Source organism: Anguilla anguilla, chromosome 2, assembly GCF_013347855.1.
Source record: "Anguilla anguilla isolate fAngAng1 chromosome 2, fAngAng1.pri, whole genome shotgun sequence".
In the NCBI taxonomy this organism is placed as follows: Eukaryota; Metazoa; Chordata; class Actinopteri; order Anguilliformes; family Anguillidae; genus Anguilla; species Anguilla anguilla.
In genome coordinates this window covers 60,207,302-60,233,739 of record NC_049202.1, presented here as the reverse complement: position 1 = coordinate 60,233,739, position 26,438 = coordinate 60,207,302, and the positions used below count along the sequence as shown (strand labels likewise).

Here is a 26,438-nt window from a genome sequence, read left to right as displayed (position 1 = left end):
GAGATGTGGATGTCAAAAAAATAAAAAATAAAATAAATCAGTGTTTGGAATCGAATGCTTGGAGTCCGCTATAGGGTTCTGTCAGACAGTTTTGACAAAAATGATTTATTAACAGGGAAATGTTGTTTGTTGTTTCTCTTTGCTGTGCAATGGAAGAAACATGTGAAATTACTTCATTTAAAAAAGAAAAAAAAGAAAGACATGCTAAAGCTAGCTTGATGTAATACAGGGAAGTCTTATGATCTGCCATTTGAAAATGCTGAAAGTGTCTGACTGTTATCTTTCCAAAGGTAAAACAAGGACAGTTACATCCAAATACGATATGATATGAGTCATGTAAGATCAGCAACACTTTTGAATCGAGGGAAGCATATTTCATGCTTACACATGCATGAAGCAAGTTTGTATTTTCATGTACAAGACTTTCATGGTTGTGTGCAGTGGGTACAGCTTCATTAAGAAACTTAAACATTTAGGAGTTGTGCGTTTTATCTGAGACATGTACGTAAATTGGAGGGGGGGGGGTGGGCTACATAAGATATAGTACATAACATAAAACAAAATAAAAAGACTGGTCACTGCAGAACAGAAACGTTGCAAAACATATTGCAGAAAGGCATCATTTTAAAGGTTCCTACTGTGGAAAGTTCCAGTGTGTTCACTGGCTTGGTGAAAATCCAGCGTTGGATTTCATTAGAATACCTATACCCACATAACCATGCATCGCAGTATCTTTCAGTGGAACCTCTCTGTCGAATTAGGTTTGGGTCTTTAAATTTGGTCAGCTGGTCCTGGACAGGCCGGGGGCATGTATTTTGTGTCAGCCCAAACCCTGGATTTACTAAATGAAGTCTGACCCCTCCCCGTAAATATTCGGGAAAACGTGGCGCGGATTTGCATGACTGTAGGACATTGAACGGGCTGCTCCGGCCTGTTTTCTGGGGTAAGTTTCCCCTTCAGGGTGAAATTCATTCCACCAGCAAATTCAATTAATTCTCATCTTTGAACTGAAAAGTTTAGCTCTGCTAAGTGATTTTTGCATTTTTTTTATTCGTTGCTGCTCTCCAAAATGACTTTTTTTATGGACTTTTAAACTATTAGTCTGGCACTTTGGCTTGAATTTTCCTCATCCTACAGGCCGGCTGAAATCAACTCATTTTTGACTTCTTATATCCTTATTTATTAATGTCATCTTCATGTAAATAAATATTCATTGGGTCCATGCGGTTGCGCTTTCCTGTTAAGTTGTCACATTGCTGAAGCCTGAGACTTGTGTGTAATTATTTTTATATGAGCCTATCTGGTTTTCTGGATGGCGAGTCCAAGGCTGGTTACTCATTCGGCCAGAATTGACTTCACACAGTGAATCATCTGGGCACACGGGCTCCATTTGCGGACGAGGAGCGGGATTTACTGTTATTCTGTCGGCGGGTGAAGAGTCATCTGTGACCCCCTCTGTGCTGCCCGGGCCTTCCAGTTTTAGCATTCCGTGAGCAAACAGAACCATTCCCTCATGCTGCTGTGGAAAAGGTGTGTTTGTTTAAGTGTGTGTAAGTTTATACAGTACGTGTGTGTGTGTGTGTACATACGTTTCTGTGAATATGTGTGTGTACACGCATGGACATGTGTGTTCATTCATTTGTGTGTGTGTGTGTGTACATTTCTGTGAATATGTGTGTACATGCATGGGCGTGTGTGTTCATTCATTTGTGTGTGTGTGAGTGTGTGTGTGTGTGTGTGTGTGTGTGTGTGTACGTTTATGTGCCTGTGTGGGCGTGCATATATCCGTGCAGCCACGTGTGTAATCAGTCAGTGGATGTGTCCAGTAACAGGGGCGTCCCGGGGCTGGCGTCCCGGGGCTGGCTTCCCTGCAGAAGGAGCTCTTTGGCGGGGAGTGAAAGTGTGGCTGGAGGAGCCGAGTCTGCTGAGCTCAGCACGTTTCCCTCCACTTTCTCTGGAGCGCACAACGGGGCTCCTGGGAAACGGCTCTGATACAGAGAAGCCTGACCTCCGGGATCACGCTGACATCAGCAGTGTGTGAGTGTGCGTTAGTGTGTGGGTGGGTGTGTGTGTGTTTGTGTGTGTGTGTGTGTGTGTGTGTGTGTATCAGTGTTCTCAACACAGAATTCTTTGAGTTTCAGTTTTTTAAAAATGGAAAAAAATGCAGAAAACATACGTGTGCTACATTTTGAAAGTGCAGATGTATTCGTCGCTGCATGCAGTTTAGTTTTTATTTGACAGATGTCTGTATTGATTCAGAAAACCTGCAGATTTGCAACTTTGTGCACTATCACAATATGCAGTTAGATGGGAAACAGACATGATGACATGATGTGGTGGAAACAAACGTCTCCTAAACACACCCAAAATATGAGGTCTGGCCACCCACAACAACAGCAACAGTGCTGATTGTTCAGCTGATTTTGTGTTGCAGGCGTTTGTATGGGGAGTGTGTGGACAAAACAGGCCCTCCAATCAAAGGAAAGCTGAAGATCTGGGCAGCTTCGGGGGCAGTCTGATTTAGTGAGCCCGTGAAGGCCACGCCTGTATGAGCGCTAGCTAGTTACCGCATTTAAATGAGGAATTACCTACTAACCAATTTACAGCTTAAGACAGGGGGGCTCAAATCTGGCCCTCAAAGTCAGTAGTGTTGGCTTTCATTCCTCCCGTCTACTCAGGACTGATTTAAACCTGGGACACCAGGCGAGTTCAGTCTCTGGCCAATCAGTGACATTAGTCAAGCAATTAACTATCCAGAAGTAAAACTAGCAACCTCGGTGGCCCTGGTTTGGGGACTGTGCAAAATGTGGACCTCCACATCACTGTCACTCATCACATAAATCTTACACCGGTACTTCTTGTTACTAATGTAAAAACACAAGGAGATGGGTGCCACTCTCAGCCATTCCATAAATCTTCCAGCTAAGATGAACAAGGTGCAAAAGCTAGCAAACTCATTTTTAAAATGAGCAGTCTACCCAAGTTTAGTGAATGATTAGCGATTATAATTCAGTGCAACATTACTGAGTAAATAATAACGCTGTGAATACAGATTAGAAGCATCATTTAAAAGATGCAGTATACCAGCCATTAGCTGATTAGGCTCCATTATGCATTTTCCATTTTTGCCTAATTTAAAGTCTTTCACATTTAACAGTTTTGTAATCTGAGCAGTTAAAGGGCAGTTATTGAGCTAACAGTGCCAGAGTCTGCTTTTCTTTCTTTCTTTTATGTTTAGCACATTAGTTCATCACACTGTATTTTATTTATAGCTCAAGGCTTCAGATTTTGAATAAGTACAAGGTGTCAATGTAAACATGGCTTGTAGTTTGGCAACAACCTGGCCAAGCAAGTTATTTTTGTATTTGACCTGTATTGAAATTACTGAACATGCACTCATCAAAAAGGTGTTATTAAATGTTTTGTTGAACCACATTGCATGTTTGATTTATTTATTTATCAGTTTGTTCAAAATGCAGGTGAAATTGGTCAAAATAAAGAATTATTCAGGGCTGGTGTGTGTGTGTGTGTGTGTGTGTGCCTGAAAGAGAATGTTTGTGTGTAAGAGAGATGCAAAGTACTCCAAAAAAAGGAATGTCTGGATGTAATGATGTATGTATTTATGCTAACCTGAATATTTTCTGTGGTGTTGAAGTAACTCTGACCCCAAATGCTGTCAAACCATGCAAGGCTGGGTTGCCCAATGCACATTTAAGGTCCCTGGTGAGGTGCTGCGGGTGTCATAGTTACATAATGAGTTTGAACAGACTTGTGAGGACATTGTATTCACCAGCTGAGCCCCCCCCCCCCCCCGCCCCCCCCCCCCCATTAGCGGTGCACATGGGGGGCTGGTTTGCCTCTGGCTTCACCCCTGTGCTCTGGAGGTGAAGAGAGAGCTGTTAAAAAAACACACGCGCAGGATCAGGGGTTTCACTTTACAAACACGCGCCTGAAGGCCATTGTGCACCCTGCTAATGGTGTTATCCTCCCTGGCCCCGCCCAAACACCTCTTCATGGTACACCCCAATGGCAGGTTCCACCGGATTCAGCGTAACGTACCTGCAGTGCAGACTACTAACCGGCTGCTAATTCCGTGAGTTAAAGTATCTCAAATAAGATTTTGACCCAGGTGTGATATGGTGTAGACCGGGGGTTTTCTGTCTTATCTGAAAGGGGCCAGTGGGGCTGCAGATTTGTGTTTTAACCCAACACTAAAATACCTGATCCTGCTCATCAAGGTCTTTATTGACGAATGCCACAATTGGACACGCCCCCTGAGCAAACACCTCTGACAGATAATCGACTGTTTTTGGAAACAGATGTCCACGTTCTGTGAGTTTGGGTCCTCACAGTGACACATCCTGATGGGAGGAAGGGGGTGAGTGGGAGAGAGGTAACTTAGCTGTGCCCTTGAGCAAAAAGGACTACACCCGTGTATGTGAGTTTTAAATTTTATCGACCGTAGATTGTAAAAGTGGCCAGATTAGGTCACCTGGTTTGATGGATTATGTTGTTATTGCTGTTAAAAAAGCAATAAAGATAGCATTCAGGGTTATTTATTGGTTATTTTTAATGGGTTCGAACACTGAAAACCCCAGAGAGGATTACGCAGCATTTAGGTGCGAAGAGGCAATATCCCCTGTATTTGGGGTGGACTTTTGAGAGTCCTCTTGCGGTGTGATTGCGCAAGAGTGTGAAATGTAATCCTGTCGTGCATAAGACCAAGTTCTTTGGTCACTGAAATCAAGTGAATATATTTTGTGGCAGTGAGGTGTAATTGTTTGCCATTTCATGAAAGTTAAAGACGAAAAAACCTTGGTACCTGCAGAGAATGCCACACTACTAGGCTTGGAAGCTGCCTTTCATGGAAACGTTAAAAATAATGAGATTGCTCCCAGTTGTGTACCTCTGTAGGGTCCACAACACCCATTACCTTAAAATTGTTCATTTTCAGTGGTGAGAGTTTCAGAGCCTGAATTAACTGCACCTTGACTGCACCTCGATTAACTGCACTTAGGACTCCTTCATAATGTGGTCTAGGACCATCCAGATTTCTACCCGCTTGAGTTTTTCCAGAGTTTTCAGACCCGGCCCATTTAACCCTTGACCCCGTGGCTAGCGGAGCGGCAGAAGTTTTCCGCTTCTTTCGCCGTGTTATTTCACCAGCCACGTCCTGCCGGCAATTGGCTTTCCGGAGCAGAACCAGGAAAAACCCAGGGAGGGTTACATAACCGGCTTAAATATGAAATGCGAGCAGCATGTAGCTTGTCTTCCAGGACTGAACTTGCCTTTGAGGGCAAATGAATAATGTAATGTTACCTCACATGGATCAAATCACGGGAGTTTTTTTTCACTGGAAGGCAAAACCTGCAAGCTAAGGTCAGGCCAGGGGTCTGTGGGGGCCTGTGTCACCTTGATAAAGGTGCCTGCAAGGTCTGCTCTACCCTAGTCCTGGAGGACCACAGTGCCTGCAAGGTCTACTCTACCCTAGTCCTGGAGGACCACAGTGCCTGCATGGCCTGCTCTTTTCTAGTCCCGGAGGACCATAGGGCCTGCAAGGTCTGTTCTACCCTGGTCCTGGAGGGTCACAGTGCCTGCAAGCTTACTGAACCCTGGACCTGGAGGGTCACAGTGCCTGCAAGCTGACTGAACCTTGCACTCTCTAGGGGTTTCGTCATACTTGTTCCTGGTTATGGTTATACACTTTGTTGTACGTCGCTCTGGATAAGAGCGTCTGCCAAATGCCTGTAATGTAATGTAATGTAATGAACCCTATTTATTTTATTTTATAATACGTATTTATTTTGTATTCAGAATTTTCTACGCTGATCTTGTCTGGTGTATTGGAACCAATGGAATACTCTCAAAAAGTGCAAACCCTACCTTCTGGTCATATTGGCAGGCTCAGTCACACCAGGCAAGATCAATAGAGCTCAGAAAAGTATTTGAATCCAAAACAAATAAGTATTTGACCCAGGTCTGAACCGTAGACCTGGAGGGTCGGAGGGCCACAGTGTCTGCCGGCAAACTCAACCTTAGTCATGGGGTGCCTCAGCCTTTTCAAGTTCACACAAGCTATTAGAGGGCCTGCACTGTATACTTTTTTTAAACTTGCAAGCTGTGTGATTGGACACTGAGACTTCTGTACAATGGGATAACTGCTACTGTACACTGTCAATATGGCACTGATTTAGATTTTTTTGTTCTGTGGTGAAGAGTCAGCGATTGACAGCTCATTGAAGCACCACCTATGAAGCAGTTCATGAGACTTTGAGGGCAGCCAAGGCCACATTAGCCAAACTGGGCCCCCTCGGGTCCTGATACGGGCGTCCTATTCCTATGCCCGCAGAGCTGTCCACTGACTTGCTGCTCTGGGGTTGTTTTCCAGCACTGAGCATCCTCCGTGTTAATGCACCCTAGAGAAATGTTCCCAGCCACAAAATGCCAGAGTGGTAGGTGGGATGTTTGCAGAAATCTCTAGCTTGCTTTTTGAAGGAGGGACTGCCGGTAATATGGTTGAGTGCACCTACGGTAATGCTGCTCTGGCTTGTTTTTTCTATTTTGTTTTCCATCCTGCCTGCTTTAGGAGCCTTCTGGGGGAGGGGGGGGGGGTTGTGGTGGAGAGGGAGGGGTGGTTTATCATCCCATTGATCTTTTCTCAACCACATGCTCATGTCCCAGATTAGACTCCCAATAGATATTTTTCTTCCTTGTTTTTAAAAATGTATTTCTATAACAAATAAATCTGATGCTTCTAATAGGATTTGCAAGAGTGGTGGTGGTTAAAATTGCCAGGGTCATGGCGAATTACGACTGTGAGGGTGATAGCAGGACTGTGAGGGTGATGGCAGGACTGTGAGGGTGATAGCAGGACTGTGAGGGTGATGGCAGGACTGTGAGGGTGATGGTCAGGACTGTGAGGGTGATGGCAGGACTGTGAGGGTCAGGACTGTGAGGGTGATGGCAGGACTGTGAGGGTGATAGCAGGACTGTGAGGGTGATGGCAGGACTGTGAGGGTGATGCAGGGTGAGGGTGGTGGCGGTTAGGACTGTGAGGGTGATGGCAGGACTGTGAGGGTGATGGCAGGACTGTGAGGGTGATGGCGGTTAGAACTGTGAGGGTGATGGCAGGACTGTCAGGGTGATGGCGGTTAGGACTGTGAGGGTGATGGCAGGACTGTGAGGGTGATGGCAGGACTGTGAGGGTGATGCAGGACTGTGAGGGTGATGGCGGTTAGGACTGTGAGGGTGATGCAGGACTGTGAGGGTGATGGCGGTTAGGACTGTGAGGGTGATGGCAGGACTGTGAGGGTGATAGCAGGACTGTGAGGGTGATGGCAGGACTGTGAGGGTGATGGCAGGACTGAGGGTGATGGCAGGACTGTGAGGGTGATGCAGGACTGTGAGGGTGATGGCGGTTAGGACTGTGAGGGTGATGGCAGGACTGTGAGGGTGATGGCAGGACTGAGGGTGATGGCGGTTAGGACTGTGAGGGTGATGGCAGGACTGTGAGGGTGATAGCAGGACTGTGAGGGTGATAGCAGGACTGTGAGGGTGATGGCAGGACTGTGAGGGTGATGGCAGGACTGTGAGGGTGATGGCGGTTAGGACTGTGAGGGTGATGGCGGTTAGGACTGTGAGGGTGATGGCGGTTAGGACTGTGAGGGTGATAGCAGGACTGTGAGGGTGATGGCAGGACTGTGAGGGTGATAGCAGGACTGTGAGGGTGATGGCAGGACTGTGAGGGTGATGGCAGGACTGTGAGGGTGATGGCGGTTAGGACTGTGAGGGTGATGGCGGTTAGGACTGTGAGGGTGATGGCGGTTAGGACTGTGAGGGTGATAGCAGGACTGTGAGGGTGATGGCAGGACTGTGAGGGTGATAGCAGGACTGTGAGGGTGATGGCAGGACTGAGGGTGATGGCGGTTAGGACTGTGAGGGTGATGGCAGGACTGTGAGGGTGATAGCAGGACTGTGAGGGTGATGGCAGGACTGTGAGGGTGATAGCAGGACTGTGAGGGTGATGGCAGGACTGTGAGGGTGATGGCGGTTAGGACTGTGAGGGTGATGGCGGTTAGGACTGTGAGGGGATGTGGTTAGCCTGGAGTTCTGCAGTCCCTGGGGATGCTGCGTAGGGTGTTTGCGCCAGAAGTAGCTGCACTGCCCCCATCAGTAATATGATCTAAGTGCTGAACCCTCAGTGTTCCTCTCCCTCCGGTTTCTCTGGAAATTATTCAGTACGCACTTCCCATAGGGGTCAGAATGGAGCGCACTGCAGGCCTCTGGTATCGCTGACTTCGGCTCTGAGAGAAATGTGTATGTGAGTATGGACTAGCTGTGTGAGTGTGTGCACACGCGCTTGTGCATGTGTGTGTGTTTGTGTGTCTATGAGTGTGTGTTTGTGAGTGTGTGTGTGGGGTCGCGCGTGTGCATGTGTGTGAGCGTGTGCGCTCGTGCATGTGCATGTGTGTGCGCACACGCTCGTGCCTGTGTGTGTGTGTGTGTTTACGTGGCTGATAAATGAATGCAGCAGCATCAGAGTGGCCTCTGCTTCCCTGCTCTTCCTGATGCCGATGCTGTGCTCTTTAGTCTGCAGCGTGTGTAGGCTTGTGCTTTTTAATGCTTGCAGGAACGATCACTTACAGTGAGCATGCTTTTATTTCAGTGCACGCGTGTGTGTGTGTGGGTGTGTGTGTGTGTGTGTGTGTGTGTGCGCGCTCACACGCAGCCATTTGCGAGAAACGGGTTAGTCCAGTATAATATAGGCTGCCTGTTACACTTTCCCTCTCACTGTTCCCCTGGGGACGGTGTTGCCATGGCAATCTCAGACACAGAGAAGCAGGCTCTGCTGCATGGGCTGGCTCTGACAGAAGCTCTCAGTGCCTCGGTCTCCTAACGCCATACATATCTCAGCTTCGGCCCCACTCACCCGCATTCAGCTTCGCCTGCCGGTGACGTCATCGCAGGTCACTGGCTTTCTGTGCTTTGGCCATGTGTCCCTCTTTTGAAAAAGTACAACAGCTAACTTGCTAACTTAAAATTAAAAATGGCCAGTGAAGCAACAGTTTTCTGTCCATTTTTCACTTACTGTTGGCAGCGTAGATGAGGTGGACATCTACATCTTTGGAACAGAAGTAATAGAAAATTTAGAAGATGGCCTCCTTTCACATTTTTGTATTATCTACTCTTTCGTAAGCCCTTTTGGCAGTTTATTGTTTGATGACTAAAATATATTTTCATTTTGATGATTCATGTAGATGACTAACCCACATTCACATGAGTTCAGGATAAGAAATGTAAATCTCGCTCGTGAGTTAATGATGGTGGTCACTGACAGAAATCACAGAAGAGACCATTCGATGGCAAAAGGTGCAGTATATTTAGTTTGCATTACATTTTGAGATGATTAAGAGGGAAAATAAACTACTTTTCAGTTAGGCATAACTCCAGGCTATGTTTGACCAAAACCCTTTTACCAGCTTAACTGGAGTCATATAATCGGTTAAACCAACACCTTTAGCCTTAGCCAGCCGACTTGCATCAGAACACAAGCCCCTGTGGCCTGCGTGCTCCTCCTGTCTCGGATTGCACCGAAAACCTTGCTGACGTTTGGGTACCTGGGGGATGAGGGGAAAACCTTGCTGATGTTTGGGTACCTGGGGGATGAGGGGAAAACCTTGCTGACGTTTGGGTACCTGGGGGATGAGGGGAAAACCTTGCTGACGTTTGGGTACCTGGGGGATGAGGGGAAAACCTTGCTGATGTTTGGGTACCTGAGGGATGAGGGGAAAGAAGAGCGAAGGGTGCAGTTCTGAGGGGGGGTCATGTGATTAGACATCAGTGATGAATGAAAACAGCGAAGGTGACCTCAGAGGGCAGGGCGTGGTACTGTGAACTGAGAGAGGCCCAGGCTACATGCTGGCAGGGTTCAAAGCTGTCGGTACTGTGTCAGGTTAAAGCTTTTAGTCAGTCCCCATTTTCCCCAACTCATTCAGGCAGTCCCCAACTCCTCCCAAAAACCCCTTTAACTAGTCCCAGGCTGGGGGTGTGAGCTCTCTGTACTTCGGCCTCTCATGGATGCCCCGTATTTGGCTCCACACGCCCATACTTGTCCTCGCCTGCCGATGATGTCATCGCGGCTTACTGTAACTGGCTACGTGTGCCTTGGCTGAGCATCCCTTTATGAAAAAAGCTGCCAGAACAAGTGGGAATCCATGAGCCTTGAATAAAGTCTGCCGTCCCCTTTCTGTCCTTTCCTCCCCAATCTGGAATGCCCAGGCTATGTGCTTTTTTATGTGCACCCATTGCCGCTACCTCCACTACTGATTTGAGAGGGCAGACAAGCGTGGGTTCCCGTTCGAGGCGTGTGATGTTCTAGTTGCTGCTGCACAAGCGCATTTAATCAGTCCCTAAACCCTTTAACTAGTCCTCAAACACACTGCACCTGCTCCTCTTCTTTCCTCAACCCTTCTGGAACTCTCTTTATATCTGTTGCCTGTTGATAAGATGGCCAATCGGCGGCGAGGTCGTACAGCTTCCAAGTGATCACGTGATGTGTTTTCGCCAATCACGTGGAAGCTGCAAGGCCTTGCTGCTGATTGGCTGTCTTATCAACTCCCCAGTAAATATCTGTGGTTGTGGAAGCATTTCACGTGACCTCTGTTTTAAGTTAGAATGTTAACTACCACATCAGGTATAATTAAAGAAACAAAAACAGAAAATGAAGCTAATACTCCCCATGGTGGCGATGACTGTTATGAAACTTAAAAAACATTCAGTAATTATTGTGTTATATATCACTCAGCCTTAAGATAGGCATTTGTTTTGTTCAACACCTCATTTGCCTGTCAGCTGAAATCAGTGTATATTTAGCGGTGTTCCTCATGGTAGCCTTGGAATTTTCGTTTGAAGCATCTGTGGTAGGCGGCACAGTGGTGCAGTGGGTAGCACTATCGCCTCACAGCAAGAAGGTTGTAGGTTCGAATCTCAGCTTGGGGTCTTTCTGTGTGGAGTTTGCGTGTTCTCCCCGTGTCCACGTAGGTTTCCTCCGGGTACTCCGGTTTCCTCCCACAGTCCAAAGACTGCAGGTAGGCTGATTGGAGACCCCAAATTGCCCATAGGTATGAGTGTGTGAGTGAGTGGTGTGTGTGCCCTGCGATAGATTGGCGGCCTGTCCAGGGTGTATTCCTGCCTCTTGCCCAATGCACGCTGGGATAGGCTCCAGCACCCCCCGCGACCCTGCTCAGGACAAGCGGGTCTAGATAATGGATGGATGGATGAACATCTGTGGTAGAAGCTGCTGTGATCACATGTTGAAGGATCGGAAGCTGTCGCCTGCGTGCAGGCGAACCGGGTGATTTGACGGCTTCGCCCCTCCGCACCGCACGCCGCTCTCGCGCGTGACTCAAAGCAGAAGTGCTGATCTGGGATCAGTTTTGTCTTTCGTCTCGGAACGGAAAAGGTCCAGCTGCGGACAGGGGACCCCGTGGATCAGAGGTGTCCTGTGAAAACATGGGAACCTGGCCAGCGTGACCCAGCTGTAAGCGGGAAAACCTGCTAGACCTGTTCCAGTGGGTCTGCCATTACAGAAACCGAAATGGGGGTCACTGGAAGTAACCCGTTAGTCAGAGGTGGGTGACGAGGGCCGTATCTGCTTCTGGTTTCCATGGCACCTTCTGGTCTTAACTGCTTAATTGGCCCTGACATTTACACCACCTGACATTTTAGCTGTATACAGATTTTTTATAAGCACATGAATGACTCCCGAAGACTGTTCTTGTGTCCCTATGTGTCCCTCTACGAGTGAAGCAACGTTGGTGTATACAGCCGCTTAGCTCATTTAGCCAGGGTGATTGGTGGAAAAAAAAGCCTGCAGTGGCCCTCCAGGACCAGAAGTGCCCACCCCTGCATTACGTGTTAAACTGTATTTGAGCCAGTCACCTCACACATGAACACAGCCGTGAAAATCCATTACGAAGGTTTAAGGTGTAAAATGGGGAGCTTTTTAAGTCGCCCTAGATGAAGCTGCCTGCCAGGCCAGTAAACGAGGGTATTAATTTGACCCAGTTACCGAGGAAACATAATTAAAGTGTTTTTTTTTTTTTTCTTCCTCTTGTTATTTGGAGATGGCTGCTGGATTTTGGCTATGCTGTGACTGGGCCCCCTGGCTGCAGTGGTGGTTTATGGGTGAATGCCCCTCATGGCCCTGCCTCTAGAGGATGGGGGGGTGTAGTTAGTGGGGTGGATGTTCGAAGGCGGGTGGTCTGAGCACGTTTGGTTTAGAGAGAGTGATGTCATGGGAGTGCAGGATGGGGGCAAGCGTTTGCCAGATTTGTTTGTGTTTTGGCTGCTCAGATGCTGTTTTAAATGAGGATCGACAGGTCGATTTGGAATTAGTCTGAGTCTAACCATTCTTCCCCCCTCTCTCTGCCACCCTCTCTCCCTCTCTCTTTTACCGTTCCCCTCTCTCTCCCTTCCTTTTTTTCTCACTTCCCCTCTCTCTTTCCTCCACCCCTGTCCCTCTCTCGTCTCCCTCTCTCTTCCCTCTCCCTCTGTCTCCCTCTCACTCCCTCTCCCCTCTACCTCTCTCCCCTCTCTCGCTCTCTTTCTCAGTATATGTGCAGGACTGCAGGCTTTTGTGTTCACTGGCAGCTCTGAGTCCTCTTCACCAGGACCCAGAACCACTGGACCCACTCCCCCCCCACCGCCCCCCCACCTCGGCACCATCGCCCCCTTCACCCCTCCTCTGCTGGAGAGCCGCGGTGTGCGTGGGGCAGGACCCCTGCTGCTTCCCCCTCCCCCCACCTCCCCTGTACAAGCGTGAGTCCGCCCCCACCCCTCCTCCTCCTCCCCACCGTCGCCATGACGACCTCGGCCCTGCGCCGGCAGGTGAAGAACATCGTGCACAACTACTCGGAGGCGGAGATTAAGGTGCGCGAGGCCACGTCCAACGACCCCTGGGGCCCGTCCAGCTCGCTGATGTCGGAGATCGCCGACCTCACCTTCAACGTGGTGGCCTTCACCGAGGTCATGGGCATGATCTGGAAGCGGCTCAACGACCACGGCAAGAACTGGCGGCACGTGTACAAGGCCCTGACGCTGCTGGACTACCTGATCAAGACGGGCTCGGAGCGCGTGGCCCAGCAGTGCCGCGAGAACGTCTTCACCATCCAGACGCTGCGGGACTTCCAGTACGTGGACCGCGACGGCAAGGACCAGGGCGTCAACGTGCGCGAGAAGGCCAAGCAGCTGGCGGCGCTGATGCGGGACGAGGACCGGCTCAAGCAGGAGCGCGCCCAGGCGCTCAAGACCAAGGAGCGCATGGCGGGCCTGGCCACCGGCATGGGCTCGGGGTCCGGCGCCCTGCCGCCCCCCTACCCCGGCCGCCGAACCAGCCAGCCCAGCATGGCCGCCCTGTACGGGGAGGACTTCAGCCGCTCCCGCGGGTCCCCCTCCTCCTTCAACTGTGAGTACCTCCGCCGGCTCCTTTAGTTCTGCTTACTGCTCCTCTTCCTCATCCACATGCTCCCGACCTAAGACAGGCAAGGCCCACAACCAAGCCCAAGAGTCTGGGCCTTGTTCAGCCCTTGAAGGTGTAAGACCACAGATATGTGATTAGAATGTTCCTAAACATTCTAAAGCTGATGACACAATCACTTCTGGTTACTGAAAGCTGTGGAGTTCTAGAACACTGACTTAGAATTCTGAAAAAAACACATTCCAAAAAAAAAAAAAAAAACCTCTTCAAATTGTTATACATGCATCTAGGCCAGGCCACTGAAATTACACACTGACCTGGAATTACCACCCACTGCCCAACTCTCCACAGCATCTGTCACACCAGCCTCAGGTGGCAGACAATGAGAAAACTCCACAGGTCACACACACATGCACTCTCCCTTCCTTCTTTCTCTCTCCCCCTCTCTCTTTCTGTCTTTCCATTTCTCTCTCCCCCTCTCTCTTTTTCTCTCTCTCCATCTCTCCCTATCTCTCACCCTTTCTCTTTTTCTCTCCTTCTCTCTCGCTCTCCCCCTGTCTTTCTCTCTCTCTCTCCACCTCTCCCTATCTCTCCCCCTTTCTCTTTTTCTCTCTCTCCCCCTCCCTCCTGTGATTGGCTATGGGACATTTTTTGTATTCTTGTCATGCTTGTGTTGTCATCTTCACTCATGCTAACAGAGCGAACAGTCAAAACGTGAACACAGGGTCGCACAGAGTGCCACTGTGTCAACAGACTGTGTGTGTGTGTGTGTGTGTGTGTGTGTGTGTGCGTATTTATATATCTTGTGGATGCCATTATATCTAAACATTCATCTCATTCAACATGATGGTAACCGCCCTTTCACATGCATAATATTGAAGTTATTATTATTTTCAAATAATATTACATTTATATTATGATTATTGCTCACTTGTTTTAGAGTGATGTCTCTTTAGTAGTGGATTACAAATATAAGAATAATGCATTTTATGCCCCTAGTAACCTGTTGTCATTCAGAGGAGCCTGCACATAAACATGTATGCTACATGGAAGTATTGTTAGCATACACATAAACATGTATGCTACATGGAAGTATTGTATGCATACACATAAACATGTATGCTAAATGGAAGTATTGTTAGCATGCACATAGACATGTATGCTAAATGCAAGTATTGTTAGCATACACATAAACACATATGCTACATGGAAGTATTGTATGAATACACTTAAACATATATGCCAAATGGCAATATTGTTAGCATGCACATAGACATGTATGCTAAATGGCAGTATTGTTTGTATACACATAAACGTGTGGCCTATGCTAAATGTCAGCATTATTAGCATACACATAAATGTGACGGAGTGTAGCACAGTGGGTAAGGAACTGGGCTTGTAACCGAAAGGTCGTAGGTTCGATTCCCGGGTAGGACACTGCCGTTTGTACCCTTGAGCAAGGTACTTAACCGAAATTGCTTCAGTATATATCCAGCTGTATAAATGGATACAATGTAAAATGCTATGTAAAAAAATGCTATGTAAGTCGCTCTGGATAAGAGCGTCTGCTAAATGCCTGTAATGTAATGTGTAGCCTATGCTAAATGTCAGTAATATAGCAAGCAGGCAGACATCCGGTGAGGCGACGCGGTCTAAGCAGGTATTTCTTCCAAGTTCATTGATTTATTCATAAACCTCTGAACAAGATGCATCATGGGAGTTTCTTCCAAGGGTTGTTGGTCCAATGCAATTATCACAAGCATATTTTACATGGCACTGAGACCAAGATCGATTTATAACAATTAATATGCGCTAACCGCAGTCGTCGTGTCGAGATTTTTTTGGTCCGTGGATTTGTTTTTGAACCGGCAGAAAAGACGCGATTCGGCTGGGAAAAGTTGGGGGAATTTCAGATGGGAACTTATTGTGCACGAGAGAAATATTGGTCATAATAGAATGCGACTGTATTTATTTTTTTGGCAAATTTCGTTAGCGACATCGGGTTGTGAAGCATCATTTAATCACGATAGCGCATTCCAATGCGTAAGCGTTTGTCGTCCTGCATTATGACAAAAATAAAGCGTAGGAGGTGAACAGAAGGCTGTTGCTAACGTTGCAGCGCTCAAAGTGCCAATTGAAAATATAAATAAGTGATGCTAAGAGATCAAAGAAAGCAGTGCGATGCATTGAAATTGACATTAGTTGGGACGTTACTTACATTTGTATCGATGCGACAGAACTGTGATTTATACTTGTGTTGGTAAATCTGTTGAAACGGACCGTGAAGGATACAGATCGAATCTGTGTTTTGGCCGTGTCTTTGACATGAACAGAATGTCAGGAGGGGGAAAAAAAACATTCAGTCTCTTGGTGCGGACTCTGGCGGGAAAGCAGGTGGTGTCATTAACTATATTGACAATGAATGGCCATGCTCATGTTTGGCAGTAAATTAGATTTGCCCTACCTGTGTGCGCCCAGACTGAAAGCACACCTGTGGTTCTCAGCCTCAGTCCTGTGGGGGCCCGCTGTGTCTGCTGGTTTTTAAGTAAAATGTCCAGTGTTAATTAAACTCTTAACAGATAACATTTGGTCCCACTCTGGAATGTAAGACCAGATGTTATCTGTTAAGTGCTGTATTAATACTGTTAGAATTGAATGAACACTGGATAATTTAATGTGTAGAATCTGTTAAATGTTAATTTATTTTACTTAAAGGTGTTTCATAATTTTTACAGGGATTATTTACCCTATTAAGCCACATTGTCAGAAATACCTCTGCATGCCGTGTATAGAATAATGGCTCATTATCGTTTTGAATTCTTCATTATTTACCTAACAGTTAGCTTTAGTCGGGATGTATAGACAATCTCACTTGTCAGGAGCTTTTTGTTTCACCTCAGTCTTTCATTTCATCCGTTAAAACATTTAATTGTCTGTATGCAATTGTTTGCAATATAGCACAATGTCAGTACACACACACACACACACACACACACACACATTATCCACATAATGCATCTTAAGAGGGTAAATAGTCCCCTCTAAACATGAAAGGCACCTAATTAAGAAAAAATAACATACAGGCTGACAGCCCAGGACATAAGACTCCTCTGCCTCATTAAGAAGAGTTATTAAAACTTTATGAAGTTAGAATCCTGTACCACAGATTTTTCTTATTCAGCATTGTTCAGTGGATGCTAAGCTCTGCAGGATAGCATTTGCTCCTGAAAATTGCATGTGTGAGTGTGCTAACTAGAAATATAATTTAGGGGCACGTCTGCTAATTGGGGTATATTAGTGTGCTCCTAATTTTTATACTTAGGAGCATGTGCTCCTTGGATAAAACTTAGCTTAGTTGTCCTGAGGTGACTTTGGGCAGATGATTACATTTCGCTATATTTGATTCAGAACTAAATTCCCCTTTATCTACAGTTAGTCTTCCACTTTAATTTTCAGAAATGGGCAAATGAATGCAAATGATTAATTCCCGGTAGTAAGACTGGCTTTCGTGCCAGGTTCCCCCCAGTTTGGCCAGATTCCCAATGGAGCACGCAGTTGGATAAGAACGTTGGCAGTTACGATATTCTGTGGTCTTTGACGAGAACCTCATCCACGTCCACTTCCTGCAAGACTCATGATGACATCAGGGCAATTGTGACATCACACACCACGGGGCTTACGCTCAAAGGCACGACTGCTTTTTGTTTCATTCCAGTAATTGATCCCAAAGCGTGATCAGCGGAGCTATAAAAACACTGCTGACGACATGCTCAAGATCTGCGTCATTTTGCTTTTATGATAAGCCCTAAAAGCCTACAGGCCTGTGGGTCTCCAAAAGCTGGGTCTGCTATAGACGGTTTCAACGGTAACAACATAAACAAACGTTACTGCGCATGTGCGTTGTTCTGGCCCTAACTTGACTTCCGGCAGACTTCCGCAAACAATCAATAACAACAGAGTCCCTCTAGACTATTTCTGATAACAAGCAAAGTAAATAACAAGTAAATTACGTTAGCTAGCTAGTTAAAACTATGTCTAGCCCGTATTATTTGGGGTTACCAGTCGAAGAAAAGAACCGTTACTTGGCCAAACTGAAATGCGATAATGTTAGATTACCAGAAAATCAAGTGACAGATAACTGTTCACAGTATTGCACCTTGCTGAACATCATACATTCCTTACATAATCCATAACTGTTCTGGGTTACATGCACATTCATTCCTGTATAAAAAGTGCACTCTTTCTATGATGTTGCTTAAAAACGATGATTAGAAGCACAAACTGGGGCTAGTGGGCAGCATGTGTAGCCAATGCAATTACTGTAGGTTATTTATTTAACCTAGATGTTTTATGGGAAAACATCGTGGCTCTTATAGTTTGGGTCATCTTGCTAGGTTACCACAACAAAAATGATCAGGCAATGTAACGCTGTCAAGTCATTGGAAACAGGTATCATAACGTTAGTAAAATACGTAGCTAAAGCGTATGAACTACTAGCATTGAGCTAACGTTACTGTGCATAATTTATAAAATGGTAGCTACGTTTAGCTAGCTAGCTAGTTGGCTAGCTAACTAGAATGAATTAATTAAGCTACAATCAATTTAGTTAGCTAATTCATAACTATTTCAGGCGTGTTACTGGTCAGCTTAGTTGTCGCTTATTATGAGTTTGTTACCTGAAACAAAGTGCTAGAGTGAGAGCACCTATTCGACCACCTTCGTTCGACAGACAGGAAAGCGTAAACTGATTCGCAACTATATATGAAATAGGCGAAATATCGGTAACAACCTGAACCTAGTTATGTAGGAAAAATATCCTTGTTATCCTCCTGTGGTTATTTTTTCAGTACTTTCACGTTTTTTTGTGTGCCAGCAAATAAGTCAGACGTGGTCCAGCGCTAGCATTTGGTTGCTAAGAGGACGTGTATCGACCACCCCATATAAATGAATGGAAATTTGCTAAATAGCCGTTAGGAAAGCAGTTTGAAATTATGAAGCAAAGTCTGCGCCATTGACTTTAATGGGTCGCGATGACATAATTCATTGTCTTAAGTTGATATAGTAAATAAGGCTGTATTAGTATTACTAAATGTGTATGTATGAAGTTGATTTTTTAAAATACAGTTTATTATGTGTATTTTTACAGGACTTACATTTTAATAGGTAACGATGTCCAGTTATTTCTCAAAATACGAAGTAACAACGGGCAAGCACCAGCTATGATAATCGCAGGGATTCATCAATTCGTTTCACAATTTCCTAGTGAGGTTACAAAGTTAAATTATGTATTTTTACTAATTTTCGAAATATAGTTTGTTCCTGAGGTCAGGTTGCACCCCACAGCACAACAACCTGAGCCCAACATCAGTCTGTTCATCAGTTTAACTTTCACTCCATTTGTAATCGGTGCCATATTAGCCAGTAAACACAAACCCAATAATAAACAAACACAGACCGGAAGTTAACTTAGGGCCAAGCGCACAACCTTGGCAACGCGCGTGCCTCCGATGAAAGCGTCTATAGGGCTTACCAAATTTTGGACCAATGTGCACAATTTGTAGAATGCGTGAAATGGAGAGTGTGTATACAGATCCAGCATTGTAGTATAGAACATTACTGGCATTTAGCTGGACACTCTTATCCAGAGCGACACAACTTGTTTTATATACAGCTGGATGTATACTGAAGCAATGCTGGTTAAGTACCTTGCTCAAGGGTACAACAGTCCTACCTGGGAATCAAACCTGTGACCTTTAGGTTACAAGCCCAGCTCCTTACCCATTATACTACACTGCCGCCTGCTGTGTGTTGTCGTATAGGAAACACCTTTCTAAAATGGCTGGTGTAGTGGAGAATGTGTGCTGAGTTAATGGAATCATAATGGGCAGTACTACAAAATGATAATACAATATCGATAATACGGTTCCTCTGCGAACCACTCCCTCATTGCCCATCTTTCGTCATGCTATGAAGATGCATCTCTTCAGACTATATCTGGACTAACTAACTACCACCACTCTGCGGATCGTTTCTATCGCTTAAATTCCCCTCTTTCATGCTACACATGCACCTCCTATGCCACTCATGTTACATGTACCTCCATCCAGCACTTATTGTACTTTGTATCGTCGTCCTGATGTTGTAGCTTGTAATGCCCTCTAGTTTGACTTAGCATAGGTTAGGTCAGGGTAATGGTCACTGTGTGAACTGTACTTTGTGTTCTTGGTTATGAATAACTGTATAAAATGAGTAGCGTACCTTATTGGACCTGCGTTTTTTAGTTGTTCCAATGACCTTTGGTATGCACTTTTGAACGTCGCTTTGGATAAAAGCATCTGCCAAATAACTGTAATGTAATGTAATAATAAAAACAATGATCAGTTGTTAGGTTTTAAGCTATAGTTACAAAGAAAGTCTTCAGATGAGATTTTAAGGGTTGAACTGTAGTTTACATGCGTGCCTAGTCTGAAGGATGTTACCTCTGCTAACAGAGGAACAAAAGACGCGCAATAGCGTCTAACCCAGGGTCAAGTAGGCCTGGGGTTTGTGGTGGATGTAAACCATCATCCCACTGCCGTAGCTCGAAGTGGCATTTGACCTGATTGGTCGCAGGGGCCATATTTGTGATGACTGGTTCTGCTTGTGGTGAATGCCCGTGATTAGTGAGTGGCCGTGGGGGAGATGAGTGGATTTATTTTTGATGAATGAATGACACTGGGGAAGTTAGGGATGGCTAGCTGTGTTTGTGATGGGTGAGAGTGGCCATTTGTGTGATACAGTATGTGGCCATGTGTGTGTGTGTGTGTGTGATGTGGTCCTAGGTTTTAATCCTGGTCTGGGCCTTTCTGTGTGGAGTTTGCATGTTCTCCCTGTGTCTGTGTGGGTTTCCTCCGGGTACTCCTGTTTCCTCCCATGGTCCAAAGACATGCAGGTAGGCTAATTGGAGACTCTAAATTGTCCTTGGGGTATGAATGCCTGAGTGAATGGTGTGTCGGCTCTGTGATGGATTGGTGGCCTGTCCGGGGTGTATTCCTGCCTTTCACCCAATGTTTGGACAGGGTCCACATACCCCACCCCCCCCTTCACCCCCCCAATCCCTCAACAACAAAAAGTGTTTTAAATTGAACAAACTTGTGTGGCTTATATTCTGTGTTTATTGTGTTTATGGATCTGCTGTTAAAGAGCTGTTAGCTGACCTTGATCTGACCTTGATCTGAGTATTGCTGTGTCTCTGTGATGCAAACTGCGCTTAGCTTTAACTCCGAGGTGGGGGGGGGGTGGGGGTCACAGAGGGGTCAGTGGGTCTCTCAGGGGCCTGGCTGAAATAAGTTCAGTGGGCGGGTTCAACAGGGAACTGCTAAGCTTTCGGTGTTTTACAGAGGAGTGTCTGTAGATTTTTTCAACTGTAGTGTATGGGAATATGTGTGGAATTGGTGGCATATTGGAGGCTTTGCCACAAGATATTAATTCATTATGGTTATGGCTAGAGTGCGTAGCCTTGGTTGTATAGTGTTGAGCACAGTGTGTGTGGAGTTCACGGTGTGTGGGGAGTTGATGGTATGGTTTAATGGACTGTGTTTGTGGAGTTGGAGGTATAGGAGTGGACAGTGTGTAGAGCTGCTGGTGTGGTGTAGTGTATGTAGAGCTTCTGGTATAAAATGGCAGACAGAGTGTGTACAGTTGATGGTATAGTATGCTGGACTGTGTGTACTGCTGAATCAGTGGTATGGCAAGGAAGAGTGTAGAGTTGGTGGTCTAGCAGTCCACTGTGTGTTCAGAGATGTTGGTGTAATATACTGCACCATGGTGAATAGATCCTGTCCAGCCTGCATTCCTGACAAGGGGGGGTACAGGTGGGGGGGCACAGCGCTGGCTTCTGTGCAGCAGCCTGGTGTCCAGACTGGTGCTGTGCCAAACCCCACACCCGCGCCCCCACCCCCCCCCCCCCCCCCACCTCACTCAGCAGATCTGGATCCATCCCAGGGAATGCCCCCACACTCCCTCCTCTGACTCCCCAGACAGACTCACCATTGTTCTGGGGGTCAGACACCAACCCGCAAAGAAAAACAAAAATGGCCCCCGCGGAAGAGAGCAGAGCGGTGTTCGCTGCGTGATTTATTGCACACGCTCATGCCCCGCCCCCCTCATAAATATACAGCACTCTGGCCACGCCCCCTCATAAATATACAGTGCGTATCAGAGTTGGGCTATCGAATGGGTAAAGCATGAGAAATAAATACTATATCAAGCAAGCTGTAAATATTCTCTCCCTTTCTCTGTCTTTCTCCCTCCCTCGCTCTCTCTCTCTCTCTCTCCCTTCTCCATTTTCAGCCTCCTCTTCCTCTCCGCGCATCCCGTCGGATCTGGAGCAGGCTCGGCCACAGACCAGCGGAGAGGAGGAGCTGCAGCTGCAGCTGGCGCTGGCCATGAGTCGTGAGGAGAGTGAGAAGGTAAAACACACACACGCTCACACGCACACACACAGACACACAAACACACACGCTCACACGCAGACACACAAACACACACACGCTCACGCACACACACAGACACACAAACACACACACGCTCACACACATGCACACAGACACACACATGCGTGCACACACACACAGACATACACGCATGCACGCACGCATGCACACACATACACTCACAGACACAAATGCGCACACACACACACTCACACTCACAGACACACATGCGCACACGCAAACACAGACACACATGCACACACACACACACATACACACAAATACACACACACACACATTCTCTCTCTCTCACACACACACACACACATACACACATTCTCTCTCTCTCACACAGAGGTAATTTCTGTGTGCACATTGTCTGACAGTGCTACTGTTTATCACCCTGTTTTGCGTGTTCACAAAGAGCACAGCTAACCTAATACCCCACTTCACAATGCCCTCCTCCGTCACCATTGTCCCTGTCTCTTTGTGCAAACTCTATTGATTGTGGCTTGTGCTGTCCGGGAGTGCTGTGATTGGCTGGTCTGACCGTATTGTTCAGCGAACTGTCCTCCACTGATTGGCTGCTGGACCTGTGACTGGTTTAGAGTGCTGTCAGCACTGCAAACACTGCAGTTCTGCATTCAGTCTTTCAAAACGCTCTGATCATCCCTTCATCCCTCCATCTCTCCGAACGCTCTGACCATCCCTCCATCCCTCCATCTCTCCAAACACTCCCTCCATCCCTCCATCTCTCCAAACACTCGCTCCATCCCTCCATCTCTCCAAACGCTCTGACCATCCCTCCATCTCTCTAAAGGCTCTCTTGGTCCCTCCATCTCTCTCTAAACGCTCTGACCATCCCTCCGTCTCTCTCACGCTCCTCTTACCCTCACAAAAGTAGACCATTGTCTCCCTCAGTTAGAATCCGCCCCTCTCCTGTCTTACACACGCACTCCTCCCTCAGCCCTCTGCTTCCTCCCAGAGGAGTATCTCACCCCCCCCCCCCCCACCCACACACACACACACACGGCTGTGATGCCAGGAAAAAGTAATCAATCTTCGAGTTAGCAGCACAGGCTGATGCAGCTCAATGGGTCTTAAGCAATTGATCGCGCTTTCATGCCCTGCTCCACCCACCAACCCCCGCCCCCCACTCACACCCCCGCGCCCCCTGCCCGCATATCTGTGCGGTCAACCAGCCTTGCTATTGACGCCAGCGGCCTCCCGTGCCAGGAGGTAGCCAAGGACACGTGTGTGCGAGGTCATTAATGCGGGAAACGGGAGAGAGGGGGGAGGGGGGGAGGGGGGGCGAGAGAGGGAGGGAGTAAGATAGGGGGGGCGAGAGAGTGTGATGGAGGGAGAGAAGAGGGGGAGCAAGAGAGGGAGAGGGAGAAAGGGAGAGAGAGAAAGAGAAGAGGGAGAGAGAGACAGAGAGAGAGGGGGGGAGCGAGAGAAGGAGAGAGAGGGAGAGAGAAATGCATCCAGGGAAAGTCAAATGTCACACAAGTGATAGAAGTTGCAGGTTTGATTCCCAGATGGGGCACTGCTGTTGTCCCCTTGAGCAAGGTGCTTAACCTGGCTTGATTCAGCAATAATCCAGCTATATATATGCATTGTAAAGGAAAGATGTAGGTTGTGTTATTCAGTCTGGATAACAGTGTCTGCTAAATGTAATGTAGCTGTGAATCCCCTGAGAACTCTGTCTAACCCCCTCTGGCCACTAGGGGCAGTGTGGGCTCTCTTTACATAATGAAACTGGGCATAGTTCACTCTGCGTGTGGACAATCCCGAATGATCAGACCTTTTGTGCTTAACAGGGAGGCACCCCCCGAAGAAAGTGTGGCTCTGACATTTTGGCGATCGCCCAGGTCCCTGCTGTGGGGCCTCCTGTAACACCCTTCGTGTTAATGGATTTCAGTGCCCCCCCCCCCCCTTGAGCCCTGTGCTAACCCAGAAACGGCTCTATCAGTGTACAAACAGGGCCTGCACGCTCACACGCATGCACACAAATACAAACACAGACCCGCATTCAAAAGTTCATGCACACATATACAAACATACACACACACTTATTCAAATGTATACTCACACACACACACACACACACACACACAAAGATCAATCTTACTGTGACTTCCCTGGTTAAATAAAGGTTAAATAGATGAACACACACACACACACACACACACTCAGGCATCTGCATACTGTGGAATTGCATCACCTCTGCACTAGCCAGGCAGCCTAATCCTCATGTGTGAATGTGGAAAATGTTAGATTATCACTTTCCTTTCCTTCCCTCCCTCTCTCATTTCCTGTCTGACCTCTGCGACCCGATTACCTCATCGGGGGTGGGGCGGGAGTTGAGAGTTTGAGATTTTTAGACTTTGACTCGACAGGCTGGCATTAATGAGCGCCTAAAATGCATAGATGTAGATTTTCCAGATTGGACCTTGAGGGCGACAGTGGAGTGGGGGCAAGCCAGATGGCTGTGTTCCTTAAGAATTACAGTCCAGTTCTACTTTGGTTTCTGTTTGGGACTGCAGCTGGTCAGTCTGTGTGTGTGTGTGTGTGTGTGTGTGTGAGAGAGAGCGGGTCTGTGTGCTGGCACATTAAGGCTGTCACATCAAACAGGCGCATGAATATACATTCCACAGTATGCTGCATCTCATCCGTCTGTGATCTGTTTGCATTTTAATTACTCCGTTCAATCCAGTTCAATCAGATGTGAGCTGGATTTCTGCCACTGGAGTTAAGCTGCCGGAGAGCTCACAAAATAACACGATACGCCATCAATTAACTAACAATCAATTAACTAGCAACGAATCAATTAACTAGCAACGAATCAATTAACTAGAAATTAATCAATTAACTAACAATCAATTAACTAGCAACGAATCAATTAACTAGAAATGAATCAATTAACTAACAATGAACAGTTAGACTGATGTGATGGAGATGTGATGTGAAACGGGCGGTGACAATTTAACCAGATCTTTATTTTCTTACTAAATTAACTTTTTAATTGACTTTTTTTGAGGTATTACTGCCACCTTGTGTTGGAAAAGAGCACCCCGCCTGAATCCTTTTTATCCTGCATTGTGTGATCCTTGTTTCTCTCAAAGGACCAGGATTGACTCTGTTCTTTTTACCTCTTTTTGCATCCCCCCCCCTTCCCCTCAACACTATCCCCTGATTGGTTGATTTCTAACCTTCCCCATATTGCTCACCTTGAACCCCCCCTCCATCCCTAGCCTGCCCCTCGGGTGGAAATGGACGAGCAGACTCAGCTCGAGATCGCCCTCTACCTGAGCAAGGAGCAGCTGCAGCAGGTATCGCCGTGTGGGCGGGACAAGGAGGCGGGTCCATGGCTGGAGCCTAGCGACCACGTGGCCTATCAGTCTGCGCTTCCTAACACAGACCCTTTTCTCCCTCTAGCCCAGTAACACAGCATCCCTTTCTCTCACCTCTCTCTTTCTCATCCAAGTAGCACCACCAACAGCACGGCCATTGGCAACATCTCCTCTCTGACCAATCAGACGGGATCTTCCCCTGTCGCTGACCAATAACGCAACAGCCCCGCCCACCAAACTAACCAGTAGAGCTGACTGCATTTCTTCCATGAGCAGTGCTAGCGTGGGCTCTGTCTACAGTCTCCTCTCATCTCTCTTTCCGCTGCTAACAAAATAAACCCTCTAACAGGGAGGGGGAGGGGCCACTGCAGCAGGATTCCTTTGAGTGGCTGGGGGTGGGGGGCCTCCAGTGCTTGGTCAGCTGGGATTCTAACTCCTGTTAACGTCTTCCCCTTTCATTACGCCAACCCCCCTCTCTCTCCCTCCCTTGTAGCCAGCCCCGCCCCCTCCCGTTGCCTTGGAGATGGACGAGGACATGCAGCTCCAGATAGCCTTGAGCCTGAGCAAAGAGGAGCACGAGCAGGTACTGCCCCCTGGGGCCTTCAGGGGCCTTCTCTGGGGCCCAACAGGGCCCGAAAAATGGCGGGGTGACTCCCTACGCCCCCCTCCCCCACTATTTCCTGTGGCTTACTCTTTGTTTGCTGCAGCACTTTTCAGAGCTTAATGGCTTTGTCTCCTCCTTTTTTCTACCCTCTTCATTCTCTCCTTTTCTTTATCTTGTCTTTCTCTCCTGCTCTCCTTTGAATCGTACACACACACGCACACACACAGACACGCACACTCCCATCCTGTCTTCTGTCCTTCAGAGCGCTTCCTCCTCAGTGTTTCTCCTCTTTCAGATACGGGGTGTGCCTTTCTCTTCCTTTCTCTCCCTCCCTCCCTCGCTCTGCCAGGTGGGCACGGAGGAGCAGCCGTCTGTCTGACCTGGGCCTGAGCACCCTCCTTTCCTCCTACAGAAACCCTTCCCTACTTCCTTCTTTCCTTCTTTTCTTCCTTCCTTTCCTGAGGCTGGTAGTGTCTCTAAACTCAGCTGTCCTGAGCTCTGCTCTGGAGAATACCCTGCGTTTGTGTGTG

General features: G+C 47.3%; 1 protein-coding gene across 3 annotated transcripts in view; it reads left to right on the top strand.

The window, feature by feature from the left end:
- Positions 1–26,438, top strand: part of epn3b (epsin 3b) — a 38,715-nt gene that overhangs the window by 4,533 nt on the left and 7,744 nt on the right. Inside the window, exons 2-5 of one of the 3 annotated variants that reach the window (XM_035406508.1) lie at positions 12,613–13,465; positions 21,809–21,927; positions 25,206–25,283; positions 25,798–25,887. In XM_035406508.1, the coding sequence (XP_035262399.1) occupies positions 12,862–13,465; positions 21,809–21,927; positions 25,206–25,283; positions 25,798–25,887 (891 nt within the window). In that variant the 5' untranslated portion in view covers positions 12,613–12,861. The remainder of the gene's footprint in view (positions 1–12,612; positions 13,466–21,808; positions 21,928–25,205; positions 25,284–25,797; positions 25,888–26,438) is intronic. The other 2 variants (XM_035406509.1, XM_035406510.1) reach the window with 2 other exon arrangements.